General features: G+C 45.0%; 2 protein-coding genes across 3 annotated transcripts in view; both read left to right on the top strand.

Moving 5' to 3' along the window:
• The window catches only part of LOC119174274 (UFM1 specific ligase 1), a 36,030-nt gene extending 32,075 nt beyond the window's left edge, over positions 1–3,955 (top strand). Inside the window, exons 15-17 of the mRNA XM_075883138.1 lie at positions 560–652; positions 2,254–2,461; positions 3,572–3,955. Of these exons, the coding sequence (XP_075739253.1) occupies positions 560–652; positions 2,254–2,461; positions 3,572–3,708 (438 nt within the window). The 3' untranslated portion in view covers positions 3,709–3,955. The remainder of the gene's footprint in view (positions 1–559; positions 653–2,253; positions 2,462–3,571) is intronic.
• Positions 3,956–7,806: 3,851 nt separating this feature from the next.
• LOC142784673 (uncharacterized) lies at positions 7,807–11,497 on the top strand. Of its 2 annotated transcripts, XM_075883137.1 has the most exons (7): positions 7,807–8,614; positions 8,744–8,919; positions 9,377–9,436; positions 9,508–9,567; positions 9,634–9,738; positions 9,794–9,907; positions 10,203–11,497. In XM_075883137.1, the coding sequence occupies exons 1-7, from the start codon at positions 8,499–8,501 to the stop codon at positions 10,532–10,534; spliced, it is 963 nt and encodes a 320-aa protein (XP_075739252.1). In that variant the 5' UTR covers positions 7,807–8,498; the 3' UTR covers positions 10,535–11,497. The 2 variants fall into 2 exon arrangements, with proteins under 2 accessions (XP_075739252.1, XP_075739251.1); XM_075883136.1 differs by having other exon boundaries at positions 9,508–9,738.
• Positions 11,498–21,751: the final 10,254 nt, after the last annotated feature.

Genomic DNA, 21,751 nt, shown 5'->3' with positions numbered 1-21,751 from the left:
TAGGTATGCAAATGTTAAGGAATCCTGAGCGGTACTGTTAGTCCAATGTCTTCTGCTACAGCGTGCCTCATTTTTGGAATTTTACTCGTATGAGCAGACGAGAAAAAAGCTACATATTCAATATTGTATATGCTCTGTGAAGCACCTCTTGCTTTTAAAAGGATGACATCAATTTATTTTGGCTAGAAAAGTACAATTATTATTGATTTGAGCGCAAAGCTAAGTCGCTTATCTTGGTTGACATTGTAAAAACTTGTGCGCTGGGTGATAGCAGGGAGCTTGGTGAAGGGGTGGACTGTAGATTAAAAAGAAACATTTCATGTTGACGTGCTGATGGTGGTAGCTTATTGTCTGATGAAATCGGTATTCTTGCACATATAAAGTGGAACCACGTCATGTAAGTTAGGCATGACTGGAGATAGCTGGTAGAGTTCTTTGTCATGCATTGAAAATGAGAAATGAGTTAAATAATGACGGGGGCAATGAACGTTATCTTTTGTGTTTATGTATTTGGAAGTGTGTATCGGGAAGTGAATGGAGCATCTTGTTTGAACTCCAGACGCTGGAAGATTTCTTGGCCGATGTGGACGTGGTGCTGGGACCAGGCGTGTGCGACATGATTATTCGCTCCGACAAGAAGAAAGAGAGGCAAGTTATTTGACATCCACCAATTTTCTATAGGCTTGTTTAATGTAATAAAGAATATTCTGCTTTGAACTTTCTTTTTACTGTAAAAAACTGGACAGTGCGTAATGAAGGCTGTTGCAGGTATAATTGCAATTTCTTAAAATAATTGAAAACTTGAAAGCCTCGGTCCACGTTGCATTCGTAAAAACTTGGTTTTCATCTCTAACTATAGAAAAAAGTCTTTCACATAGTTACAATCATTTGCACCTCATAAACGAGCAAGCGTGGCATTTAATGAATTATGGATACATAAGTGTTTCTCACACACTGCTAGTCCACTGGTTAAAAGGTGAGTGCATCAAAAATTGGAAGAAAAGTACTGTGGCATTGTGGTAACAATCTAACTGCATCATCTTTTCCAAGTGGATACGTACAGAGGAACGTGAGAAAGCATTATGAAACATGCAATAAACTTTGCGCGGGTCTACCAATTTCTAAAAACTAGCTTTCGAAACAAGTTGTAATAATCGCAGCACAGAAGTCCAAAGCGGTGGGGCTTTTGCAGCACAACACTCGGGATTGCATCTATTCAAGAACATAACTGATACAAGTGAAGATGGCTGGAAGACAAGCGGTAGTAGGAGGCCATCAAGAGCTCGATAATAAATGAGACATAGCTCTGTGAAAGCCCAGAACGAACTGAGTCTTTATTCTTTCAGTATCGTAGTTCTCGAATTCCCAGGCGTGACACTAACATACTCAACAACAGCGTTGTGCGAGGGTGCTGCATTTTAGCTATTGACATTATGGCAGTAACCTCAAACTTAAATACAGAAGCTTAAGTGAGAGTGTGTTAGGTCAAATGTGCAGCTACCTGAAATAGTCGTGTTTTACAGCATGAACCAGTAACGTACACAAATAGTAGTTGTCTATGCAGTAGTAGTCCATGTGCAGGACTTGTCCTACTGGTATTGGGTTTGAATAATGGACTGCAGTTCTGCTAAATAACGGGACTCTTTGAGGGCAGTCTCCTCCCGGGCTTCTTCCACGAATGTTTTGTTGCAGAGTACGACAAATGTTTCTGACTGAAATTTATCAGTGTATTCACCCTACTCAGCGACGGTTAATGCTGTCTCGTGGAAGATGTGTTGACTGAATAAGGAGATAATGTCGGCCAATACTGGCTTATCACTGGCAAATGTCGGCTAGTGGTTGTGGTTAGTCTTAGCTAAATGATGGTAAATATAGTTCATTGACTGGTATGGCAGCATATGAATGTCCGTTGAATCTCTGTTCAGCAATGGCCGCACCAAGATTTTTTTTATTAGGGGCTGTGGTTGCGCAGCTGGGACAAGCAAGTTCCTTCAGGGGGTGCGGGGGGTACAATTCGGTTTGGGATTAGAAGAAAAATAGGGCGGTGGTAGGCAAACAATTTTTGAATAAAAACACCTCGCCCCAGCAGTCGAGTGATTGAGCAGTCAACAAATGTTTTGCCCGTTTTAGCTTAAAGATTTCAGACTTCAAGCCACCTCACGGTGGAGCAACCCAAGGTCCATTTGGCAGCCACATCCGGATTATTACAACATCAGTATGCTCATTGTGCCGCTGCATCTGTCATGCAGGCAGTGGCTGTTGAGCCACCGCCAGGCTCTCCTGTCGCAGCTGTCGGAGGCTGAGGATGCTGCGCTGTGCCTGCACCTGGCGGTGCTTCTCGTGGCCCAGGCCCAGACGCAGAAAGCACTCCACGCCTCGGGACGCTTCGTGCCACAGATTCTGTCTGCTCTAAGAACACAGTTGCCACCAGACACGTTTGCCCTCCTACACCAAGCGCAAGGTGGGTGCGCTTGCAGTGCTCAAGAAATCAATTGCACCATCGAAACTTGCCCAATGCACATAAGTAATAAAATAAACTGGTGCGCACAGTTACCCAAAATAACCACATTGCATCAGAAATCTCTTCACTAAGCATTTATGTTTGCACTGATGTACCTAAGTGCATGTATCAGTGTTACTCTGATATTTGACAAAAACTTTAGACGATCGAAACAAAAGTACACATGCATTACTCATTAATTGATTCATTGCAGGGATATAACGATTTTGAAACTACAAGTGAACATCGAGTCAATCTAAATCTATAAAGCATGGTCATCCGTTAATGTGACCCCCAAAGGGAATGTCAAAGTTGGTGATGCCATCCCGAGAGTCACTTTAAGCAAAAGGCAGTAAAAGTAGCAAAGCATGCTGCCAACTTATTTGGCAGAATTGGCCTCTGTAGTAAGGCATCGTTTCATTGAGCATGCACCTGGCATTTTATATATTCAAAGTGAAAAATTAACTTAGAAATGATATTTTCACGCCAAAACTGCCTAAAAATTGAACCTGCACCATTTTTTTTAGCAAAGAAAGTATTGTGCATTTCCAATTTTAACAATAAGAAAATGAAACCAGTGAAATTTACTTCAGAAAATTAAACTTCTTTTAATGACTACAATTATTACTCATAAGGGCCATTCACACTGGTCAGTCTCCATGTAATGTGGCTAAGGTTGACGCTCAGTTTTGAGCATATTGAAGTCTCGAAAGGATCAGTCATAAATTATTCACGAATGGTCAGGTTTTCTTCTTTTTCTGGTCAAAAACACCAGTTTGAGGACAGGCCTGAACTTGAATTGTGGTTGAATGCAGCAAAATGATTTTGTGGACCAAAGCTGAAATAAACAAGGTTAATAACATGAAGATCGTTATCTACCAGAAAGTGGCTTAGTAGTTGCAGAGAAAGTTGTGACTCAAAAGGCTGGGGAATACAATAATATCCAAGTTTTTCCCAGAAAAGCTGCACGAAATTCCCCACATTTGTTGTTATTTTTTTTCCGTACTGTGCCAACAAAAAGGTGATGGGTGTCATGATGAGGCAAGCAAATATTTCTCTGGCCTTTTGCAGAGCTCGTCATGAGGCACCTGACACTTGACGACTCGTCTGATGAGAAAGAATCGGTTGCTTCGTCCTTGAAGGAGCTGGTTCCAAAGCTGAAGGAGGTCGGTGCAACTTACAAGAAGCAGGGCCCGACCGAGGAGTGAATACTACCCTGACATCTTCCACTATTGTTCCAGTGCCTTCTATGAACAGAAAAAGCTGGCTGTGTATCGAAATGGTCGATAGATTGACGACATATTTTCAGCTGCTATAAAGAATGGTCCAAAAGAACTTCAAGCAGGCTAGCATTTCATGTAGTTATGCCCGCTTTTGTGTTATGGATTAGACTTTTGCATAAGTGAAACCCTTTCGCAATAAAAAAGCTAGCTTTCCTAGCGATACTTTGGTTCACTTGCTGTTTGTCTTCTTTTTTGCTAAGATGGTGCCCAGAGCGAAAGACTGTTAGATGTGTATCAAGCAGCAACTGCAAAGGCGTAGTCATCAGCAGGATTTTATATAGGGGGGTGCGAATTCGTATTGTATCACCGCTGGGGTAGGGGGGACCACTGGCGTAGCTTGGGTAGCCAGAAAAGTGCTGATGTGACTTGAGGGGGAAATGCCTCTCGTGAACCTGCCTGCAAGACCCATATGAATGGGCATCGTGATCACAACACACACAACAGCAGAGAGTAGGGTGGCAGATCATACTAGTTGGTGCACTATGATCAGAAACGTAGTAGCACAGAAGTAACACGAAGGACGAAAAAAATAAGAGATGCAGACAAGTGCTGTGTTATTTTCGAGCTATATTACATTTTTGAACAGGGAAAAAAGCACGCTACTCATGGAGCATAGAACAACTTGTCAATTGGTGCTTTGTGCGTCCTATGTGCATTCTCTGTACCATCAAATTTGCTGTGATTGTGGAAGTTTGAAACCAGTTCGCCCGGACATTGCATTGCATAGGCATACATAAAGATATGGCCGACCACGTATGGACGCTGTCAAATACTGCCCTTTTCAGTTCCACTGTATGTGTACGCATTTACAGTGAATGAAGGAACATGGGCACCTTGCTTAGCCAGTTGAGGCAGACATAATGACGAATTTGTCGGTGCATAGAACACCCGACCACCAGTTCTGTCTCTTAGTGCACATGCTGGCGCTTGCACATTAGCATTGTGTGGGTTAAGCGTATGTGCAGCACCTGTTGCTTGGGTACTGTGTTCCCGCAAAAGTGCATCATTGTACTGCAAATAAATTGGTACTTGACTAGCTTAGTTTTGGAGTTGCATCATGCATCTTTAGACAGTTTTAGTTTCACGTATGTAGGACTTTCAGGTACGAAAACGTGTAAAGTTCATGTACATTACGTGCACGACATGAAAAATGCTTTTAGCTACACAAGCGTGAAGCACGGTGAGAGCTATCGCGTAGCTCCATCTGCTCAAAACCTTTTATTGACGATTAATCTGCTTCGACTGCCAGGGCCCAATGGTGCCGTCTTGAAGATTCTTATTTAAAATCCGTTCTCTTACTCAATCGTCAAAATTTCTTTGAGCTGCTGGTCTTGTTCCGAGTACTCCTTGTCGGTTCCGGACCCAGGAAGTGCCACCAAGGCAAATAAAACTTTGTACAGACCAATTTAGTGTGCATTTTGCGTTGTACACTATGTTACCACACTGTGTGCTTGGTGTTTTCCTGGAAAGGGTTGCATTTCTTCACATTGCATAGCAGGTACCATAGCGAAGGCATGGCACCACTCTAGTCATCCTGTTGCCGTGTTTCGATGCAAGCAAGCGCTGGACATGGGATCCTGTTTACGCACCCGCACGAAGCTGTCTATGTGTGCAAGAAACGCATGCAAAGAATCGAATGTCATGTACGTCCATGAGACCAGCACACGGCTGCTTTGTTTTGCGCATAGGCACTGCTTACGCGTAGAAGCTCTACGGCACACAAAGCCTCTACGTACGTGAAACTAAATGTGGCTTTTATTGAGGGCTGTAATGACAGTGAATTGGAATGGGTTTGGAACAGGCAATATTAATTTTCTGAGGGAATGTAATTCACTAGCCAGCTGCCTCAAGTAGTACAAAGCTGCGTTTACTGTATTCACAACCAAGAAGATATTGCACCACTTGAAACATGTTGAATACCTTGTTGTAGACTCCATCTACATTATGGTGGATGTTAATGAAGGTGGCTCACCAAATTTAAAATCGAGGTACAAATTGCAGTGAGGTGTATATATGACATCGTAGTCCTGGTGGTAAGCACATCAGGCATTAAGGTCTTAGAGCATAATCTTAGCGCAGTAACACACAACATTTGAGAAAAATTGCAGTTGTGATGGCGGCCAACAAACAAAGCAAAGAAGACTTAGCAATTTTCCTCTCCTAACCGGTTATCCCCTTGCCTACTCAATTACTTTATGTGGGGAAGGGAAGGGCGAGGAGAGCAAAGAATTGAGTCAGTAGAGAAATGTGATGTACGCTGTCCGATTGTTTTTCTTCACTACAAGTGCACACGTCCTGATGCAGTGTTGCAGGTTCAACGTTATATTAATGAAGGTTCACTGCACTGAGCATGCGGCAAGAAAGTTCATGGATGGCCAGAGTAGTGCACAATGAAAATTGAATAAATAAATTGGAAGACATTGTAGATGAGTTATGCAATGCATAGAAGGTTTGCATCATAGTAAGAATAACAGAGGCATGATCAAATATTCTTGATGCGTGTGGTCTGTAACACCCTTTCTTTACTAGAAAGCTAACGGAGAAGTTTTGTAATTTCGTTTAAAACCACAGAGTGAGACATACATTAGGGGCACTACATATACGTGTTTGACAGTGATAATTATCTACTTATAGAAGCCTGAAAATTAAATTTAGCCTCTTGTGCATAATTTGTGGAGAGAGAGAGAGAAGTCTTTATTCACAGGATCCTGCGTGCAGGCAATTTCCAGTCGCGCATGACTCGGACTACCCTTCTAGTGCTTTAGTATAATAGAGTCCTGAGAACACTGGGCCTAGACCTCGAGGGTTGCGTCTGGCCTAGCATTAGCACAAACTTTCTGCTCATGTACCCCATTGTTTTTGTATTTTTATATGATGAACTAGCAACCATATGCTTATTATTAAGTTGAGCACGTGCATGAGGTACAAAGATGATGCATGACCCCCCCCTTCCAAAAAAAAAAGAAAAACGCAAGACACAGGAATCTCGAAGCTACAGAAAGCTACAATGACGCTACAGCAATTTCTTGTGTTTGTCTAGTGTTTGTTTAGTGTCCAACTTACGCTTCAACCTTCCCAGCGAAGGGTAGTTGACTTGGCCCAGCTCTGGTTTACTGTTTTAAATGTGTCCTGTGAGTCTTTTTAAATAGGCAGCGCGGCGCAGCAGCCAGCCCCACACAGAACTGGCCCCTGCGCCGCACGAAAGTGACGTCACTTTAAAAATTATTACCTAAAGCTAGCTAAATGTGTAAATTATTCGTGCGTAATGCGTTAAACCTACAAAAATTTTACTAAGAAGGTGTTTAACGAGTCAATTAGCCTAGGTTTGTTATTTAAATACATATTACAAGTATTTTAAATACAGGGGGCGCCATGGGCGCTGCAGCTGCGAAAGGTAAACACTGCGAGATAATAGCCGCCCATAGAGAAAGAAGAAGACAAGAGCGGACACTCCGCAAAACCTGGCCTTAGGAAGTGCGTCACGACTACGTAACGAACTAGTGCTCCCACCAAACTTTAGAGGGCGCAAGCGCAAAAAAACACAGTTATAATCAATGCAACAAAATTGTTTTCACAAATTAATAATTACACGCCCAAATTTGGTATGTTCTTTATACATAAAAACGATTTATTCAACACACCTTACGCGATTATTTTTCTTCAGCCGTACTGTCATAAACACCATCTACCCAGCGACAAGCACATGCATGACTGACAGCGAGAAGCTTTCGTCGCTTTCGTCAACGTCGGCTGCGTCGGCGTTTTCGTGCGTGAAATAACAGGTGAGGCACGTTTTCAAGCGAAGCTTGTTGAATAACATGTTGTTGGTCTTGTTGGGTCATTTTTTTCAGAAAACGATTACACATGCGCGAATAAGACACCATGCAACAAACATAGAAAGATGCACACACACACGCTGCGCTTCGTGTGTGCGAGTTTGTTTCTTACGTTGCGTCTCATTCACGCAGTTGTGACCTTTTTCTGAAGCTTGTAAGGACTGGGAGGTTCGCTAAAAAGAAAGTTTGTGGCTCTATGCGGCGGCTAGACGGGAACATTGTGCAACGTATGCAGTATAGCAAAGGCGGCACGGCGTCAAGCCGAGGCGACGCGTGCTGCGTCTGCCACGGACGCGAGCGTCTGTGCGCTGAGCATAGCTGGGCAGCTAGGTCATAGGCTCGGTGGCTCGGTACAAAATATTGAGAATAGTTCGCTGGGCCTCGCATGCTTCACGACGCGTTTCCCGAAGGCTCGGAACACGAATAATTCTTGGTGTGCCGGAGGCAAATCTGGACTAGCCAAGTGGCCATCATCTTCGTTTCTTCGCTAGCCTTGTGCCACTGGTGCAAGCTGCCCACAAATTTTTTTTTTACGTTTCCTATATGATTTTACCGCACAAATTTCAACTACGATTTTTCTTCCCAATGTACTGCTGATACTGCGTACGCACGAAGGTGTTCTAAAGTTTCCAGGCCGCGATACCATTGCATTACAAGGGATAGCAGCCTGGAAACTTCTGATCTTTGTTCGTGGTCTTGACGTATATCTTTGTAAGTCAGAGTTTTATGGGTCAGAGATGTATCACTGGTTTTGTATTGTGCATCGATTAGCTAATCATTCAAAGGGGTTTGCTGGTACACTTATGACGTGCACATATCTTTTTCGTAATTTGACAGCGAAGCATCTACTTACTAACATTTTCAGACCGCGCTGACGCCATGCCGTCCGGCGGTCCAAGCTCCGGCAGCTACTGCTGTGTATCGTGGTGCTTCAACAATGGCAGAACCCACAAGAAGCCTGGGACGAGTTTCTTCCGCGTACCACGGGACGGCAGGTGTGTTAAAGCTTTTGTATGGTTTGCATGTCTGTAGGCTTACTGTTAGTACTTGCTAAGTGAAGGTAACAATAAAAAATCACTATTCAAGCACTTCCCCTTTCAGCTGATAGTTCATTGCCAATGCAGGATGAAAGCATGGATGCAGTATGCTGGACGCGATGATCTCCTGAGAAAGCCGGCCAGCCTATTGTACGCAACGTACAGGGTTTGTAGCGACCATTTTACTGCTCAAAGTTTCATGGACCCTGGGCACACAAGGCTTACAAGAATGGCTGTTCCCAGTGTGCAACCAGCTGCACCATGTAAGTGATTGACTGAAACTCAAATATGTGCAATAGCAGCCACTTGTATTGAATCAGTGGCGACAGTTAACCGTGAAGATCTTTGTAGCCGATGGAGAAACCTCACTACAGAAGTAACACTTGGAAAGTCTTAAATTCTGTGAATTGTGGGCTATTACCTTCCTAACAGCAGCTTTACATTTCTGTCATGTTTTGATGCTCTGAACCTGCGCAACTTGTTTTGAAAGACTTTAAAGGGCTATTTCACGTTATTTTCAAGCCTGAGTGCACATGTACGTATACCTTTCATCAGTGAAAGCTGCCACTGTTGATAATTCCAAAAATCACAAATTACTTGTTTCCTAGTTGGTGCCGTCTCTTTTCTTCCACGTTCGACCAATTTATGCGTTTGAAAGAGCTGTTTAAGTTTCCCCATGCTACAAGCTTTGTAACTTGTACCAACTGCACATATATGCAGGTTCTCTGAGCGTCGCTTCAAGTAGTGACTGTGACATGGCTGCAGAAGCTGCACTGCAAGGTGCGGATGAGCTTCAGTTTGTGTTATTTTAAGCCTCTTACTGACACATTGTCGTAATTTCATTTCTTCAGGACCTGCGGTAGAGGCTTCAAAAAGCGGCTCCCACACATTGAGGTGCCCCGATGAACAGGGTGCGTTCAGTGTCGCGATTTCTTTTTTTTTTTTACCCAAATTGACTGTTGACCAAACCTCTGCAGGTGGCAGCTCCCTTGTAGCGGGTGAAAGAATTTTTGCTGATTTCGTCTTGCCGGAGAAAACCTTAACCAGTCGTTCAGCTGTCACAAAAGGAACCTGTGTGGCCGGTAAGTTGTATGTTCACTTCAACACCAGAGTGGATTGATATAGAGACTTCCGCAGGCCGCTCGCAAGATTGTTCCGACAGCACTGTCCGAGGCACTGAACAAGCTTCACAAGACCCTCCAGAAGACGTCTCCGCCAACAGCTCCACGCCTGAGTGCCTTAGAGATAATGGTGACTATGCTTTTATTGCAGCAGTTTTTAATGTGCTATTTTATGTTTAGGACATTCTGAGGAAACTATCCTCAAAAGGACAATACGTGTGCACTTACAAAATGTAGGGGTGGGCTCTCAGTGATTTTCATTTTTTTGTGCATTGTCAACATTGTGAGTGGTTTGTTTTTAGGTAGTGGAATCGAAAACTTTGCACCACAGAAAGTTGTGCACCTTGGGTCTGAAAGAGCGAGGAAAGTGCTCGTATGGGATTAGTTGTTCTTCGCTTTTACATCCATTTTTTTGTTTATTGCAGTGCGTTCCTGTGTGCCAGCGACAATGTCTCCATCAATGAAGTACAAGCAAACCATTAAACATCTGCAAGCCAAAGTAGCAGCACAGCGGAAAACTATCAAAAGACTGCGGAGACAGCCTCACCAAACTAACCACTCATTCGTTGCATACATTGTTTTGGTTACCCGCTATGAGGAGTACGAACACTGTGTATTCGCTCGAAGTGATTTGCATAACCTTAAAAAGAATGTTGGGTATCCTGTCTGTATTTTTTGTAGCAAATACGGGCGAACTGTACACTTTACTGTGGGTCGCTTGGTCACTGTGTATGCTTTATCTCTCCAGCTCAAGTAATATATCGATAACAAAACCGCTTGTTGAAATGTCTTCGAGCGGGTAAGGAACACAGTATGAAGTGGGCACGGTTCATGTTATCACGCTTTTCGTATTGTAGCTTCTCATCAACCTCCTCATCTTGCCCATCAAAATTTTCAAAAGAATACCCAAACTTGTAGCGTTTGATGGGGCTGCGGACGCTGCCATTTTATTTTTATATAGCTTGTGAGTGATAACGTACGATGTAGAGCCTTTGTGAAAAATAATGAGCCAAAGTGGTTTCCTTCTGCTATTTATTAGCCCTGTAATACCGCTCTCGTAGCACCAATTAAAGTCCACAATTCTGGATAAAGTGATGACTACAATCTATTTTAGCTCGCAAGCGTCACAGCAACACCCAGACGCAAATCACTTGGGATCTTTAGTTTTTGATGAAGGCGACGCATAACAAAAGCCACAAGACCTGCCAGTGTTGTAGCATAAAGTTTGTCTTTCACGTAGTGAGCAAGCTGCAAAGCCCTACCTTTCTGAGGACAAGCAGGCATCAAGTCTGCTTTTTTTCATTTTGGACTAGCTGTTCTTAAGCACAGCCAGCACACTGCACCTTTGCCTTTCTGCTATATTGTGTCGTGTGGTTTCTGTGCGCTCTTTTTTTCTATGCATTATTTCGGTTAAGCCCAGGCGTGATTCGCGACTTCATTGCTGTGTATATGTCACTTCTTCCTTCTTCATCATCATTGTGCGCTGTGTTTTTGCCATAGATCCTTACTTACCCACTGGCCCGGTGTGTCATACTTCACCAGCTTCTTGGCTTCTGCCAACTCTAGCGATGTGTGCGTTGTCTGTGTTCTCTATGTATTTGTTACAATATTTGTTACAATTTATTTGTAAGGCGAGATGCATTTGTTGTCTACCTTTGTCATATTGTGCTTTTTATATTCTCATACTCTACCTTGCCTTTGAATAAAACATTGCGGATGCTCTGTTTCTTTGACTGATATATACATTGATCACTTGTTCCAAAAGAAAAACACACAAGTGCGATGAATAAAACCGTAGTGAATTATCATTACCTGCATCTCTTTTTATTATAACTTAATCGAAATAAAAATTACTGTCACGACCGATTCGCACGAACCACTGAACAAAACAAAACAGGGAATCGCTAAATCAAAACGACCTACAAAAACTATCCATTTGGGCGATGAATAGTGGTCTGAAATCATGAACTTTCGTCATAGCCAAACGTCGGTTATGCAAAGTAATTCAAAATTTGCGCCAGTGAAACCGAAACCGGAAGCGCACGCCACTTGCTCTCATCAACCACTAGGTGTGCAAGAGTCGATTGGGCCGCTGGGGACTATGGGAGTGTCCACTCTTCACCTTTTTTTATTTCTCTATGAGCCGCCTGCGATGTGTTAGGTGGTGAAAACTCCGATGCAATCGTGGCCATGGCCTAGGCCACTCCCAAGGAGGACTGGAGTGTCGTCGCTGCTTCATGTGATTGCTGGATGCTTAGTTGAACCTGGTGGTTGGAGCTAGCGCGGCCATCCACTGCACCGCAGCTTCATCTGAATGTGTGCCCCATAAAGTTTCTCAGTATGAAGTGCGGATTACAGTTGTTGGACGTACTGCATTTTCTAGATTGCAATGCCAAGCGTGGTGTTGTCAAAGGTGAAAGCGTTCTTGCTGCCGAGTTTTGCTTGTCGCGAAAGACAAGGTCGACGATGAAATAAATGCTTTCGCACAGTTCACGTGTGACTGACCGGACGCACATGCATGAAACCCCAGTGCGTCGGCGAAGTGTTCATACGGTGGATGGAAACAACTTTATTGTGATATTCTTACAAAGCCTGTGATCTACGAAGGCCAGAGCTACTGCCTTGCCGTCTGTTTTGTCAAGTGCGAACACGTGCGGCCATTCTCATTCGTTGCTACGTGAATGCTCCCGTGCTGTCACAGGCCACGTGTGTTATTGAGCAAGGCAGACAAGCTGTTTTGTAGTTAGATGGGCTAACGCCGTCGGCACTTGCCCTTGGGCATTGTTTATCAAGTGCTGATCGCCTAGAACATTGCGGTGACACGTCAGTATTTTTAAAGAAAGCGGCCTGCCGGTTACCTCGTCAGGTGATGATACACTGAGCGACATAAAAAAAGTTGCCGAGACTACGTTGCAGTGCACCTTTCTGTCATCAAAACTTTGATAAACCGTGGAAATCAACATTCCTGACCCCTGTGCCGAAGAAACCAATGCAGCCAGCTGCATTTGAGTTTTTTGTGTCTCGCCTATTAAGAGCACTAATTCGCAAAACACTTTATCATAATAAATATAGTCAATCCTGCAAGAGTCATCGAAGATCCAATATTAAAGGGCCTGTGGACGGGGCCACCACCAGCAGCAAGTCGGGCTGATGAGGAGGCGCAAATGTTTAAACAATACATGCGTGAACAAAAAAAAAAGTATCGATAACTGCAATGGGACTTGAACCACCGACCTCACCAGTTGATGTGTTGCTTTAACCAACTACGCCACAGTTGCCTTTTTTTTCTTTATTTCCGGTAAACTTCACAAACGGGTTGCTAAAATAAATATATTACAATTCACAACGAACAATACAAAAAACTTAAAAATAACTAAGCCCGTCAAGCAATACTATAACACATCACGTCCTAGAATTCCTTCATGGTCAGTAAGGCTTCTACCCTTTCTACCCATAAAGGTACTCTGTTCTTACTACCTCAAGTAATCTTGAGATGCTTTCTTTAAAATACTCTCTTGCTGGTCTTCTGTCTGGGTCACAATGAAATCCAGCCATTCTAGAGCGCCATATACTGTGCAAGGCAGTCATCATGATAAAATCGAAAGGTAATCCATCCTCATTCTCTATTGCCAAATACCTGATCCCATGAGGGTCTAATGGGAACTCTTTTTTGATTGTCCTTTGTAATACGTCCCAAAAATAAACTTCTTCCCAACAGTGCAGGAAAACATGGTCAATACTTTCCGGTTACTTACAGATTAGACAGTGAGATCCCCAAGGCATATAAAGCCCAGTTCCTCTAGGAAGGTTCTTACAGGAAGTGTTCCAGGTGTAATTTGAAAAAGAACGTTTTCACACTCGGAGCTGCTGGCATTTTTTTAACTCGTTTAAGTACATTCTGACTCTTGCGTGATGTATATAGGGCTCTGTACAGTGGGATGGGGAGCATCGTGTCACATAAATCTTTGTACAGTTTTTTCTTTCCCACAGACCACAGGTAGTCAGTTGAAAAATGAACACACAAAATCCGCACGCTGGCCACAACTTCCTTCATGTATCCTTGCACAGCCCCTGTGGTAACATGGGTGCTCACAACAAACTCGGGCAAGAGTCTACTTAGTCTTGTTTGACACACTGTTAGTAGGAAAGGATCTCCTGTCTCACGAAAAAAGAAAAACCTATTTACTAACTGTTTGATAAACAGATGTCCTAGCCCAAGGCCTCCACACTTCACCCATCTAAACAAATTCGTGCGACTGCACCTTTCCCAGTTAGACCCCCACACATATATTGCAAACACCCGATGTAATTTTTGCACATTGACCCAGGAAGAGTACAGCACTTGCATCACATACCACAGCTTAGACACAAAAAACCAGTTGCATGCAGTAGCCCTAGCAAACATGGACAGATAAGTTGCATTCCACCTATTCGCTTTCTTTTTAATTTCTTTTGTTTGCTGTGTCCAATATTCATCAGTACTTTTGTATGACTTGAGCGGTACTCCGAGATATTTAACTGGCGTTCTTGTCCATTTAATGGCTGCGAAAAATTCTGGTGTTGAAGGCCAATATCCATGCCAGAAGCAGAGGCATTTACCCTCAGTTTATGAGGTTTCCTATAACTTCGGCAAAAAATTTAGAAACTCTGATTGATTCTTCAATACCTTCATAGGAAGTGCTACAAATCGCAACATCATCAGCATATTCTAGTAGTTTGACCTCTGAAGATTGTACTCTAAACCCATTAATGATGTCATTCTGCAATATAGACCGACATAAAGTTTCAATATAGATGCAAAACAACAGTGGACTAACAGGGCAACCTTGACGCACTGAGCGCTCAATTCTAATGGGGGGGCCCAATGTCTTGTTGATAATTAGTCTCGTACTACCATTCCGATATGCCATGGCTACTCCGTCAATAATTATCTTACCAGCATTAATGTGCTTCAATACTGCAAGCAAAAGAGCGTGGGCAACGCAATCAAACGCTTTCTCCAGATCCAGCTGGAGAATGGCCACACGAGCTTGACTGGTGTCAACACATTCGAGCACGGATCGCATTTTATGAACGTTTGTAGCTATAGACCGACCTTTAATTCCACACGTTTGGTGTGGACCGACGATATCTTTTATTACTGGCTGAAGTCTAGCCGCCAAAATTTTCATTAATATTTTGTAGTCTACGTTTGTCACTGCGATTGGCCTATACGCTGTGACGTGCCCGAGCTTTTCAACCTCGTCTGTTTTCCGAATCAGAACGGTACGCGATTCACCAAAGGATGGTGATAATTGCTTTTCCTGATATGCCTCATTAAAAATGCTCGCAAGTATTGAAGACAATTCACTTTTAAAACATTTGTACCACTTGGCACAAAGATTATATGGTCCTGGAGATTTCCCCGGATTTAACTTATCAATCGCCCGTTCAACTTCAGATGCAGATATAGATAATTCCAAAGCATTTTTCACTTCCTCACTCACTTGCGGCATGCATCCTAAATATTCTTCCTTAAATCTTTCTAGGTTTACCTGTCTACACGCAAAATGGTTTTCAAAATGACTTGAAAATACGGATAAAATGCTGTCCATATCGGTTACTTCGTGACCATCCTTCTCTATGTTTTCGATATGATTCTGTCGAGCGTTCGTTTTCTCCACCCCTAACGCTCTTTTGGTTGGCGTCTCTCCAGCCGCTAAAGCCTCAGCCCTAGCACGGACGAGTGCACCGCGGTAACGTTCCTCGTCAAACAGAGCAAGTTTCTGCTTAATATTGCGTATGTCAATTTTATACTCTCCCGGGTGTTTGCACTCCAAGTCTATTATTCTTTCCAAAGTCTTTCGGAGTTCTTTTTCTTTCTTTTTCCTTTCATAACTCAATGCGCAAGAACGATCAATAGCCTTTATTTTTATTCGTTGCTTGAACTCTTCCCATTCTTCTGCAAGTTTAACTTCATCGTCCATTTTTATTTCATTGATACAGTTCATTACCTGATGTACGAAATATTCGTCAGTGATCAAAGTGGAATTCATCTTCCACAGCTCCCATGAGAAAGTTCGACCTTTTGTTTTCTCTCCCATATCACATTTAACTAAACAATGATCACTGAAGCGTATTGGGTAGACAGCATATGTCTTATAGTGGGCTATTGATTCAAGCGACACGTAAATGCGATCAAGACGCGCATGGCTATTCCTCTGAAAATGTGTGAAACGCACATCCCGCGTTACCTCCATACAGCTGCCCACGTCTTCTAACTCGAATTCAGTAACTACGTCCGCTAGCATCCTACTACTTTTATCGTAAATGGCGCGTCCGTTTGCTCGATCTCGCCCATTGAGGACGCAGTTAAAATCACCAAGTAATACATATTTCCTTTCCAAAGTGAAGTGCTGCTTTAGGCTTGAAAAAAAAAAGTCATCGTTCCTCGCAAATGGTTGGTGCATAAATACACACTATACGCCACTGACATTCATTAAATACAAAATCACAGGAAACCAATCTACCAGACGGGCAAGAGAAGATATCTTGCACTACCAGACCCGGTAACTTCTTAATGAACAAAACACAGCCTGCAGAAGTGCCTATTGCTAGAGTTACAATTGCGTAGTAACGCGCCGTAAACCTCAGCACCATGCCCCGGGTCTCCTCCTCACCGTCTACTTTTGTTTCTTGTACAGCTAGTATATCCAGATCTTGATCCACGAGCAGCCTGTAGACTTGGCTCTGTTTCCGCTTGGCGGCAAGACCTCAAACATTTAACGTTGCCACTCTAAGTTTCGGTGCAAAAGCCATGAAGAAGTTAGCCCGGGGCATGATGCTTACCTTCAGCGTCTAGCATAGACGCTAGACATCTTTGGAGCCTCCATGCGGACCCTTGCCACTGGAGGACAAAGGTGGCCAGTGTTTGTCCAATATCGGGTTGGAACGCAGCCTTGTGCTGCTGCGTCTGAACGAAGTCACCTTCGCAGGTGGCCCCTCTTCATGCTTTTCACTGGACGCCTCACGCCGTCCTGCAGAGCGCTCGTGGGGTCTTTTGCTTGACGCCCCACCACTGATACTCTCACACGACACTGGAAGTTCGGTTAATTCCACCGGCTCAGGCTCCTTCGATGGGGTTCTTGTGAAGTTTTCTTCGGTTTGGCCGGCTGGCTCTTGAGTAACCTCCCCAGATTCTATGTCTGCTTGGACTGTTGGTTCATCACCACCAGTCGGTGTGGCAGTACCTGTTGAAGCTTCTGGGTGCACCACGTCGCCTGCGCCTTTCGCCGCGTCTTCAGCCTCGGTCACGTCCATCACCAACTCTGCTGTGTCTTCAGCTGATCCTACAGGCGAAGCGTACGTGCGCATGCACGCGTCTTCGCTGTGGCCAAACCACCGACAGCGCGAGCATCGGGGTACCTTACACTCTCTTCTAACATGGCCGGTACCTTGGCAGCGCAGACACTGCATTGGCCGACCAGGTGCAACCACAAGTGCCAGTTCACCAGTTACCCTGATTTGATGCGGGAGATCTTCAACCTTCACGCCACTCTTGAGCTTAAGAAGCACAGTTTGTGTGGTTGACCCTTTGTCGCTGACTCTTTGAACACGCCAATTCTCCCTGGTGACTTGTACGACCTTCCCACAAGTCGCCAACGCCGTTCGCACGTCTTCATCCTTGACGCCATACAGCAGCCAATGAAGACGCAGCCGCACCTGCTGATGCTGGGGGTCTACGCTGATGCAGCGTCGACCCTTGACTTTCAGCTCCTTCATGTGCAGCAAGCGTCTCGTAGCGTCCGCGTTGTTCATGGTGACTGCCCGGACATGATTTATCTGGTAAGCCCCAGTGCCAACACCTCCGGCAGTAGTCCTGTAGGTTCGAGCGCGTCTCGGAAATCTTCTACTCGATACGGTCTGCCACGCACATCACCGTGTAAAAACTACAGTGTTTTGCGCGACGCGTCCCTTGGGCAGTAGTGGCAAAATTACTTCGTACCCTGCGTCTTGCTCTTCGATCATCCTGTTACCGCGGCTAGTATGTGCCCAAACGCCGCTCCTACGGAGCACATGATCCTTGCGTCCGACGCGCGTGAGTGCCGACGAAAGAATGAACTACGCCACAGTTGCCAATCAGTTTCAGACACCTTTTTTTTTATTTCTCTATGTTTCAGATGGCAGACAATCCGGTTTTGTATTGTTGTCACGCTAAACCTAACTAACATTTTTGTTAACTTTTTCGTTTGGATGTAATTTTAACTGCTTTTATCGTTACGTCTAGACGTACCGCTAGACACTACCGACTATTCAAACATAGCGCCTAACCAAAAAATGCACGACGTCACTTCTGTGCGGCGCAGCAGCCGTTGGCTCGTGCGCCGCGCGGTGGAGCAGTCTCTGCCTTTTAAGGCCCAAACTCCATAAGCGCGAAAATGCACGCGACAGCGACGAGCGACGCGACGTAGATCGGCGTCGCGCGATCAGTCGCTAGCGCAGGCAAACCTCATTCACGCGACGGCTTCGGTATGGTGGCTAGAATTGGGAGGTGACGCCAGCGCCCGCATATTCGCCGAGCACGCGCGATCCTCGTTTTCAAGCGCCGCCGCGACGGCCACCACGGCGCTCCTGTCGGCATAGTGATGCGGGCGAAGCGCGCGCTCCGCGCTCTCTCGTCGACTCGCCGCTGGGTTCGCTGGTTCGCCCCTGGAAGCGTGTCTGGGTGTGTGCAGTTTTCCGCGTTGATGTCTCGCTTATGGCAAAATGTATTTAGTTGCTGACATGACAGTGTGAGTGCCGACCTTAGGATGAACTCCAGCACTACGAAAGCGAGGCAACGCCACTGCTTTGCTCCTGGCTGCACGAGCGGCTATGTGTCATCGAGGGAGCAAGGTCAGCGTGCTTCTCTTTTCTCTGTTCCCAAAGACCCTGCCCTCTTCGAAGCCTGGCAACGAGCCGTACCCCGTGCCGACAAGTCGTTGGACGTGAAGTCGGCGCTATGTGAGCTTCATTTCGACGAGCAGTTTATTGAGCGTTTTTGCACTTCTTGAACGTTTTCTGCACTTCATCTCGGACTTCCCACACCTTCTTAAATGTGTGAGGAACACCTTTGTTCGAACGGGCGTGAAACTGCCAGAAGGCCATGCCAGTGTTGACCCTATTGACTGTGCCCGGAAGCTTGATGAACAGCATGACACGACTCTCAAAGCCATGCCTCATATTAGCAAATCGGTTGTGCATCCCAATGGCTTTGAGAAAATGAGGGTAAATTATGCAGTGCGGCTTTACAGTGATGAAGTCCTCAGAGGCCTTTTCTTGTACAATGCAACCATCGAAGAAAAGCATGGGAGCACAGCGGCGACAGTCAGCTTTGTGGAAAGAATGAGAAGGCTCATTGAGGCCATGACTTCAAGGTGCAGTTCGGGTGCACTTAAGCCTGGAGGGATGCACGAGAAGTGCATTCAAAACTTCTTGACTTACCTGGACGATTGGGAAACAGCTGCTGGCTCCGGAGGTTTCCTAAGCCGCAGTACAGCCGAGGGGCTTCGTGTTACCTTATCAAGCACGCTACACCTTCTCCGCTACCTGACGATGAAGTTGAACTTCAGCTATATGATGACATGCCGCTTGAGTCAGGACCCCCTGGAGAGGCTGTTTGGAATCGTCCGACAAATGTCTGGATGCAATGATCATCCGACTGCCTCCCAGTTCCTAATCTCGGTCAACACTTTGAGCTTCCAGAATTTGGCAAAACCACCGAAAGGAAGCAATGTGTCCTCAGGACTGCTGAGAAGTCTGCTGGGAGCTGACAACGGAAAGGACCTCACTCCTCGGAGGAAATTAGACGAGCTTCTTGACGTAGGAAACCTTGCCGAAGCACATGAAGTGCTCAATGAATACGGCCACGGCACCGAGCATGCAGACATGGTCGTGCAAAGCAGCGATGCCAGACTCATATTCTACATGGCTGGATATGTGGCAAGAAAAAGCGTTGCAAGCACCAAATGTGCAGAGTGCAGCCAGCAGCTCCTACAAGGCGAGAACGATCCATCTCCAGCTGCAGCATCCCTCACGGCTGCTGTTGACCGAGGAGGCCTGCTGTACCCATCAGTCAAGCTCAATGAACTCGTGACCACTCTCGAGAACACTTTTACCCACTGCTTCAGTGTTACAGAAGTCAAACCTGACAGCATCATGGACTTGGTTTCCTTCTTGCAGTTAAGAAAGCTTACACTTGTTGGCTGCCCTGACCACAGTATGTCCCTCACAAACAAAATTATCAAGTTTTATGTTCTTACTAGGCTCCACTTTCATGTCAAAGCCCAGAACAGCAAACGAAACGCTAAGCAGGAAAGAATGAAATTGCTGAAGCTTAGACGCCTGCTCTGAGTTTGATATTGTAACTTTAAGCTCTATTGATTTTTTTTTGCCGAGTGGAAAGTGATTGTATGCCTCTTATTACTTAGTGCCAAGCGATGCGCTGTCTGTGTGCAATGTTTCAATGTTTTTAACTACTCCCGAGCGTATGTAAATGTGCGTATTTTTTCATTTTATTTTATTTTACCCTGTATTCCATGATGTGCAATAGATCTTCCTAATAATATGATGTGCAATAAATATTTGTTTTATTTTCCTCGCCCAGAACTTTGGTAATATTTTTTTTAAAGAAACGCCGTCGCCTTGCACTCCAAAACACTGCAGGGATATGCGAACGAAAGCTTTAATTTGCGCAGATTCAACGTCACAGAAGTCTTGCAGCGGCAGCCAATTTCTTTTAATGCTTGAAATGGCGTTCTATCAGCCATCGTCACAGTGAGTTATCTGAATCGCCAGTTTATCTGAATCATGCTTCAGCAACAGCATCTTTGAAAGGTCCGCGCGCTCAAGGCGCGCGCGCGTAACTAGCATCGCCATTCCGCCGACAGCGCCACCGCCGCGCTGCTCGAAACGAAGGAGCGGCTCCGAGCTCCCGTTGGCGTCACCTTCCAATTCTAGCCACCATAGCTTCGGCGAGCGAATTCCACTGTTGCTGGCATGAGGCCGTCAACTCGCGCCAAGAAAACCGCGTAGCGAGCGGTTTCCAATTTAAAAATAAGATATATTGTTGTGTAATAAAACGGAAAGTGTTTATTATTGCCTTGCAGCACTTTTTTATATGCACATGCGTAATAAACATTGCGTTATTTTTTGTTGCGCCCACGTTCAATTACATCAATGAGGCGCTCATTGTACGCTAGGAGGATATAAAAAAAAAATTTTTTTTTATATCCTCCTAGATTGTACGCCACGGAGGAAGGAACCTTTTTCCTTCCTCCGTGTTGTACGCGTTGCGCTCATCGCCGTTGGCCGTGAAAACAACCGGCAGTACGTCACTGATGTATATCCTTTTCCGGTTTTTTTCTATTGGCTACTTGAGCCCAGCACTTCCGGGCGATGAGCGACAGTTTCCAAATCTGGAGAACCGAGCGATCGCGCGAAAATGAGTACGCGACACGTCGCGCGACCGCCCTGTTTCGTCGCTCATAGCGTCGCTCGTCGCTGTCGCGTGCATTTTCGCGCTTATGGAGTTTGGCCTTAATGCTTTGAAGTTCAAACCATTACGTGCGTGAACTATGCTGGTATTAATGGACTTGGCGTCTTCTTCCAACGGGATGCCCTTGATTATTCCCTTCACCGTGTTGTCGGGGGCCTAATAAACAATTCGAACAGTGCCGATTCATCTAACTCTTCCACCGGCAGCTTCCGCTCGCGTTGGAAGGCCGCACTGTTCAGCTCGAACCTGACAGCACAACCATAGAGACCTTTTTTTTATTTCTCTATGGCACAACTCTGGGCCGTCCAGCGTGCCGAGGAAGCCGCTTCGAGACAAGGTCTCGGAACCGCATCCGCGGTGGGTGCCCAGGCCCACTAAAAAACGCCGGACTCGAATCGTCTGGATTCGAAAAATAAAGTTTATGTTCTTCTTCAAACCAAGGAGCTCCACAAGAAATTA

The sequence above is a fragment of the Rhipicephalus microplus genome, unplaced genomic scaffold (assembly GCF_043290135.1).
Source record: "Rhipicephalus microplus isolate Deutch F79 unplaced genomic scaffold, USDA_Rmic scaffold_15, whole genome shotgun sequence".
NCBI lineage: Eukaryota > Metazoa > Arthropoda > Arachnida > Ixodida > Ixodidae > Rhipicephalus > Rhipicephalus microplus.
The sequence above is the reverse complement of the archived record's forward strand: the minus strand, read 5'-3'. Positions and strand labels throughout refer to the sequence as shown.

Bases quoted from the DNA above. Each gene is read 5' to 3' on its own strand.
- LOC142784673 (XM_075883136.1), top strand. From the start codon at position 8,499: ATGCCGTCCGGCGGTCCAAGCTCCGGCAGCTACTGCTGTGTATCGTGG. The intron at 8,920-9,376 runs GTAAGTGATTGA...ACATATATGCAG, and splicing joins TGTGCAACCAGCTGCACCAT to GTTCTCTGAGCGTCGCTTCA. The intron at 9,739-9,793 runs GTAAGTTGTATG...AGACTTCCGCAG, and splicing joins AAAAGGAACCTGTGTGGCCG to GCCGCTCGCAAGATTGTTCC.